This window comes from Rutidosis leptorrhynchoides, chromosome 11 (assembly GCF_046630445.1).
Source record: "Rutidosis leptorrhynchoides isolate AG116_Rl617_1_P2 chromosome 11, CSIRO_AGI_Rlap_v1, whole genome shotgun sequence".
In the NCBI taxonomy this organism is placed as follows: Eukaryota; Viridiplantae; Streptophyta; class Magnoliopsida; order Asterales; family Asteraceae; genus Rutidosis; species Rutidosis leptorrhynchoides.
The window spans coordinates 21,875,070-21,882,480 of NC_092343.1; the positions used below are offsets into that span (position 1 = coordinate 21,875,070).

General features: G+C 30.7%; 2 protein-coding genes across 2 annotated transcripts; one reads left to right on the top strand and one right to left on the bottom strand.

The window, feature by feature from the left end:
- The first annotated feature begins 585 nt into the window (after positions 1-585).
- LOC139874358 (probable receptor-like protein kinase At5g59700) lies at positions 586-6,264 on the top strand. Its single transcript, XM_071861800.1, has 2 exons — positions 586-1,518; positions 5,201-6,264. The coding sequence occupies exons 1-2, from the start codon at positions 586-588 to the stop codon at positions 6,254-6,256; spliced, it is 1,989 nt and encodes a 662-aa protein (XP_071717901.1). The 3' UTR covers positions 6,257-6,264.
- A 634-nt stretch (positions 6,265-6,898) lies between these two features.
- Positions 6,899-7,411, bottom strand: LOC139874359 (uncharacterized). Its single transcript, XM_071861801.1, has one exon. The coding sequence runs from the start codon at positions 7,409-7,411 to the stop codon at positions 6,899-6,901; it is 513 nt and encodes a 170-aa protein (XP_071717902.1).

Sequence of the window (7,411 nt, forward strand, 5' to 3'; positions counted from 1 at the left end):
GATGAGTACTCGTGCAACGCACGGGTTCATAAATCTAGTTAATTAATAAATTAAGTTGTAATCTTACTGATAACTTAATAAATTAAGTTGATTATGTGAACACGGAAATTTTGATTTTTAAGGTGGAACATGCTGCTACACGTGAGGCTAATAAATTATATATTAAGTTTGTTGTCCTCATAGTAGACCTTGATTATACGAGTAATATGTAATAGTCAACTTCGCAGTTAAAGCATCATAATCGCTCCAGCTCATTGCATATGCAATAAGATCTTAAATAACATTTTTTTAATTCTCAGCCTCACATGTAGCTTGTTCCAGCTTTAATTTCAAAATTTCCATGTTCACACAATCAACTTAATTTATAATTTAGTAAGATTACAACTTAATTTACTAATTAATTAGTAAGATTAGTAAACTATTTTAAAATTAAATGTAATAATGAGTTTTGTAACTAGGAGATTGATATATATGGGTGTGGTGGCTCCTATCTAATCTTCACATTCATTTCTAATCCTTAGTATTCATATTCTAATCCTTTTAATCCTTAGTATTCATATTCTCTTTCTATTTGACAATAGAGACATGGAATCTTCGATCACGAAGTTTAGTCACTTACAAATCCCACTTGAAAACGTACTAGAAGCCACCAATAACTTCGATGATAAAAATGTCATCGGCCATGGCGGATTAGGCAAAGTTTATAAAGGACGAATCTTGCGGTCGGGGAAGTGGGTGAAGATTGCTGCTAGAAGATTAGACAATAAGCATAAACAAGGCATCGAGTTCTGGACGGAAATTTCCGCGCTTCATAGTCTCAAGCATGAAAACATTGTATCTCTTATTGGTTTTTGTGATGAAAAAGATGAAAAGGTCATCATAAACAAGCATTACACCAAGGGAAGTCTAGTGATGCATCTAAGCAACTCAAACCTTACTTGGATCCAACGGCTGAGGATAAGTGTCGGTGTTGCGCGTGCTTTAAGTTACATCCATAATGAAGAAGGTCGCAATTATTGTGTCATACATCGTAACATTAGCAGCTCTACAATATTATTAGATAATAAGTTTCAGCCCAAGTTATCTGGATTTGAGTATTCCATCAACCATTCACTAAGTCGAATGGATGACGTTCTCTTTTCAGAAGCTATCGGAACAAAAGGGTATATAGACCCACAAGTTTTAGAGACCGGTGGGGTGACTCACAAGTCCGACATCTACTCATTTGGTGTGGTTTTATGGGAAATATTTAGTGGGAAGAAAGCATTAGTCCTACCTAGCATATATGATAGGTTTCTAGTTTCGCTGGCAAAATTCGAAAATGATGGTGAATTTGATTATAAAGATATAGTCCTACGTAGCCTATATCATCAAATAGATGATAAATCGGGCCAAACCTTCACATCAGCAGCAATATTATGTATAAAGGATGAGAGAGTACAGCGCCCAGATATGAAGTATCTTGTCCAGAAACTTGAGAAGGCGTTGGAACTTCAGCTGCCATATGAAAGTTTAAATGTAAGACCCTACTCTTTATTGTTTTCCTTTGCTATCATCATATTGTCTATTAATGATTTTTTACAATTGTTTTTGTTGATCATAAGGAGTTGTTAAGACGCGTTGAAGAAAATGGATTAAACAGATTATGGGTTAAGATGTGTTCTCTATATATATATTATATATATTAATATTAATTTAAAAAACAGTCTTAAAGAAATTAGTGCATTTGATTTTTGTCAGATTATATTCACATCACTAAAAAACATTTAAAGCACAAATTAAGATTTCATAAGCTTGCAGATCGAAGTCTTGATTGTTTATCTAACAAAAGCTAAATATCACTTAAGTCATAAACCCTGACTATCAAATTCACCTTAATCAAAATCATGATTAGTGTCATGGAGTTGTTAGATCTTCACAGTGTAAAATTTCATATAGGTGAAAAACGTGTGGAACATCTACAAAGCCTAAATACATGTGATTGGTTGGAATTGTCCAGGAAATCCTGACTATCAAACTCACCTTAAACAAAATCATGATTAGTGTCATGTATTGAATCGTCCAAGAAGAAAGAAAAGGGATGATAATCATAATAAAATGAAAGTAGACTATAGACCATCAACTAGTTTTATGAGCTCGTGCGTTGCACGGAAACGTAAAAATTAAAGAAAATATCAATTATAAGAAACAATCATTTTATGAGCTCGTGATTTAAGGATATGTTATATATTCTTGGATTGATCAAAAGTTTTATGAGTCCGTGCGTTGCACGGAAACGTAAAAACTAACGAAATTATCAATTATAAGAAAATATAATATTATGAGCCTGTGAATTGAGGATATGTTTTATATTCTTGCGATTAATCGTGATTTATGAAAGGAGACGTAATAGGTTTGATGGAAATATTGTATAACATAATAGATAAAAGTCATAAAATAACAAATTTAGCAAACCATGACGAGATTTGTTAATTTTTGTATTGTTAGTAACACAATTATTTTCATAATAAAATAAGATTGTGCTAACACACTCTAAAGTAAAAATTTATTTACCTTTCATAATCATAATCTATGTTATAAATGGAATAAATCTTACATGGAAATTAGCAGACTTCAGAATTTAAATAAATCGGTGGATATGAACAATAAATTATATTGAATAAAATCGTGATATTGACATGTGATTATATTATAATATATTAATAATATTAAATATATGTAACTAAAGTACTTGATATAAATTCATATTAACAGATCCGATGTTTATGATATTCAGGTCTTTACCACATTGTCTCATATGAATATTATAGCGATTAGTATAGTATTTACTAATCAACTATATAGTTACGGAGTATAATTTAAGGTATTATAAGTATTAGGTTTTTAGCCCGTGCGATGCAATGTCGTTGAAAAATCAACGAAAAATATTAGTTATGATAATTTGCATTTATTATATCAATAAGCCCGTGTGATGCACGATCGGTAAAAATGGCTAAACAGTTGTTACGCTTTTACTTTAAAATAATAATGTTATTTAAGTTAAAGAGTGTAAGTACAAATTGAAATAAACTGAATAAGTAGCAAAATAAACATACAAAATAACTGTTTCACTATTTCACTATTTCACTAAGTATTGATAAGACTTAATGTCCTAAGTGGATTTTTTTCTAAAAAACAATGCTCTAAATAGATTATTCGGTCAACATGATAATTGTTTACCTGAAACTTAATGTCTAAGCTAAATTAACGCCATAGATTATTTCAACATCTCAACATTAGATATTGTCCTATATTAGCAATATATAATGTTCAATACAGCATGTTCTTCTTTCTTCATATACCATCCATCATCTATCTATATTATAATATTTTTTTACCAAATCTGAACTTGAAAAACATATATAATAACTTAGATCATCCACCAGCAAAGCAACAACAACAATAATACCCAATCTCACATGTATGAGGTATAGGGGATGTGGGACGTAGACAATCATTCCTCTATCCTAGAATAGAGAGAAATCATTTGTTTATCCCGAGTGAAATACTCCCAAGAATAGAGAAAGTGCTCCCTCTCTGTTCTCCGGATAAAGAGATTGCTTCCAAATGAACTTCCGGCAAAAAGTAGGCAAAATAAATAAATAAATATATAATAATAATAATATAAAATAAAATAAAAACGCCGCCATGAAAATGGTGTAATCAAATTTTAGTGGGTTTTAAATCATGCTTTGAGTTCACTTTAAGCTCTAAGCGGCATTCAATACGTCAATAAATCGACGTCTGTTGTTGACTCACTTAATAGAGTTGTAAAATAAAAAATAAAATAAAATAAACAATAGCCATATATGACCACATACTAACAACCATAAACACCCCTAAGCATATATATCTACATACATAAACATGCACACATACATACAAACAAACATGAAAAGGAAAATTGATATACCTACATAAAACTTTATAATCACCCAATATACATATTTAACTGAAACCAATTATGAGATCTTAATAAAGTCAAATATAAGTAGATAGAATTTTGTTCCTTAAAATGGTATAAACTTTTAAGTTCGGTGTGTCTTCATAAACACAAACTATGATACAGATGAATTGAAAACAAATAACTGATACAGATGAATTGAAAACAAATAATTTTATACAAAACTAATCTACCTACACATATATATATATATATATATATATATATATATATATATATATATATATATATATATATATATATATATATATATATATATATATATATATATATATATATATATATATCTTAAAATTATATTATAATATATAATATATACTTATTTATTAATTATTTATTATTTATATTATTATAATTATGTATAGTAATAGGAATTGAAAACATATACGAATATTTTTATATGGAAATTCATACGTGTAAATATAAATATATATTAAAATTATATTATAATATGTGATATATACTTATTTATTTATTATTTATTATTTATTATTTATATTATAATTATAATTATGTGTAGTAATAGGATTTGGAAACATATACGAATATTTATATATAGAAATATTTAATTTTATAATATATATTAATAAGAGGATACACGGATATTTATATATGAATATTTATATTTATGATAGTATATTTATCCAACTGAATTAAACTTTTACATTAAATTAAATTAATGAAAAAATGACACATCATCATTAATTAATGCAGTTTAATTAGAAAATTACACATATGATCAGTGACACGCAATTTATAATAATGTATAGATGTATAGATATAGATATTATTATAAGGAAAAAATTACACGATTGGTCCTCAAATTTTACTCCATATTGCATGGATGGGATGAAAGTTTATTTTGAACCAGGTTGGTCCCCAAGTTTACGATTATTACCCAATTGGTTCCTGCATATAAAGATCATTGATAAGGTCCGTTTGACTGATACACGTGATTTGCATTTCGTCATTTCACACTAAACCCTCTAATCCTTTGTAACCCCACTTGCAAAACAACGTTACTTCTCCCAAAATCCAGTTCGCCATAAATGTGGTCTTGCAGTTAAATTTAGTGGTGTCATATACAATTTAATGAGTATTTTTTACTAAAAGTTTTTCAAACTAGTGGTGTCCCGTGACCCACGGGTTTCTATCTACATTCGCCAGTGATTAGGAGTTTTCTTTTTTATGACACAGCTTGGAAGACCCAGCTTGGAAGACTTGACATCTCAACACAGTCACTTGAAAATTAGGCTCCATGATATAACTTTGGCCACGGATAAATTTTCTCGCCCATACCGCGTCAAGAGAGACGACCTCTATGACGTATATAGGGCAGAACTTGATGTTTGGGATAAAGAAAATTTTGTCTATGTAGAAGAGAAGAATAAAATTGAACGTCCTAAGAAATGCACCATTGTCTTAATAAAACGCCTGCTCCATAGAAAGAAAAAATTAGGATTAGAAGAATTCCAAAGAGAATTTGAAATGCTTGCAACTTGTAACCATCGCAACGTAGTCTCTCTACTTGGATTTTGTATTGACGATACCGAGAAGATCCTTATCACTGAGTATGCTTCTAATGGTTCACTTGCTAGAAATTTGATGACCGATGAAGACAAATCTATCCTTACGTGGGAAAAACGTTTGAAAATATGTCTTGATGTTGCATATGGGTTGAAGTACCTACACCATGACATGGAAGACCAAAAGTCAGTGTTACATGTTTTGTTATCTACGTTATCAATTGCCCTAGATGAGAATTTTGGGGCAAAGATTGTTGACTTTGAGCATTCGGTCTTCGTCTCAGAATGTGATGAGGGCGGTAGTTTTACAAGAGAATTTGATGTGTATAGATTCGGAGTAGTTATGTTCGAAATTTTATGTGGAAGGGAAGTCGAAGCTGAAATGTACACGATGAAGGGTAAATATGGGTATGTGGCACGCCAATACTTCCGTAATGGAACGATAATGAAAATGATAGATCCTGTAATTAAGGAAGAACGTGACTACAACAGTTCTATTCCAACTAAAGGAGCCAACAAGGATTCTATAGACACATTTGTAAAAATTGCATACAAGTGTCTAGCTGAAAGTCAAGACCAACGTCCAACAATGAAACAGGTCGTCAAAGAGCTTGAGAAAGCACTATCGTTTCAAGTAAGTTGTATATATTCGTTTTTGTTATCAATTTATTATTCAATATTCAATAATACCGATTCTTATTATTTTAGCAATGTTAAATTCTTGTAAATGTTATTTTGATATGCAGAAGTCACAAACTCGTGAATATTATATGTCGTCAAAAGTACATTTAGAACATTTAAGTACAAGTGACTAATATTCTTTTTTTTCTTCATGTAATTGCTTAATGGAAAAGAAAGTACACTGCCAAGATTCCGACCAAGTGGTCGATGGCTCTGATAAATCATCGTTAGACCCGAAATTGACACATGAAATCCCTGTAAGACTCTTCTTTTATTTTTGATATATTTTTCCTTTTCTTATCAGTATCAATATTTTATTTTATATTTTATTTACATTTACTAGTGTAAATGACTTCTTTCTTGCTCTTATCAGTATCAATTTTTTATGTGAAGAACTCAATCTGTAACAATATGTACATACTTATTGCGTAACTAATTCTAACTAAATGGTCAGAAATAACATAATAAAAGGGGAGGTTTTGGCTGGAGTTTAGAATAAACTTTGACCTGAGTTTTAAGCTTTTATGGTTAATGAGTGAGAGGTGGACAGAGAAGGTGAAGTCATTTGGTAGGGCTTTTAGTTTTTTAAGCAACTTAAAAGAAATGATTATTTTATTTTTTTATTTTTTTTTTTGAACGGTAAACTTTTATAGATTAAAAACTCCCTAGCAAGGAGCTAGGAAAGAAGTTACAAAGGTTGAAGGAGCCACAAATTCCAATTCGAAATTTGGTGACCCCTATGTTTTAGCCAATTAAAAGAATACAATTGAATTACATCAAAAAGCATGCATTTTCTGAAAGGTAAATCGTTAAAAACAATGCCGTTTCTGAACCGCCATATCACCCAGAAAGAAGTCGCAACTATCGCAATCATCCGTTTCTTGCTAGTTCCTGAAGGTTGATAAGCCTCAAACCAAACCATAAAGTTCGACCACGAGTCAAAATGTGGTATATCACAACCTGACCAACGCCATACCTTTGACCACAACTCCGCTGCTAAACCGCAACCAAAAAACAAGTGATCTCGATGTTCTAACCCTTGGTTACACACCGGACATGCTAGAGATTCGATATCAATACCAACCGAAGATAAGTTTGATCTCAACGGGAGTTTATCTTGCTTTAATCTCCACCAAAAGATGTTTACTTTTCTTGGAATGTAGTTGAACCATGTAGTCACCAAAGCATTAGAAGGAAGCAT

Excerpts from the sequence above, each read along its gene's own strand:
- LOC139874359 (XM_071861801.1), bottom strand. The coding sequence starts at position 7,411 with ATGCTTCCTTCTAATGCTTTGGTGACTACATGGTTCAACTACATTCCA.
- LOC139874358 (XM_071861800.1), top strand. The coding sequence starts at position 586 with ATGGAATCTTCGATCACGAAGTTTAGTCACTTACAAATCCCACTTGAA. Across the intron at positions 1,519-5,200 it reads TGCCATATGAAAGTTTAAAT|CTTGGAAGACCCAGCTTGGA; the intron begins GTAAGACCCTAC and ends TTTATGACACAG.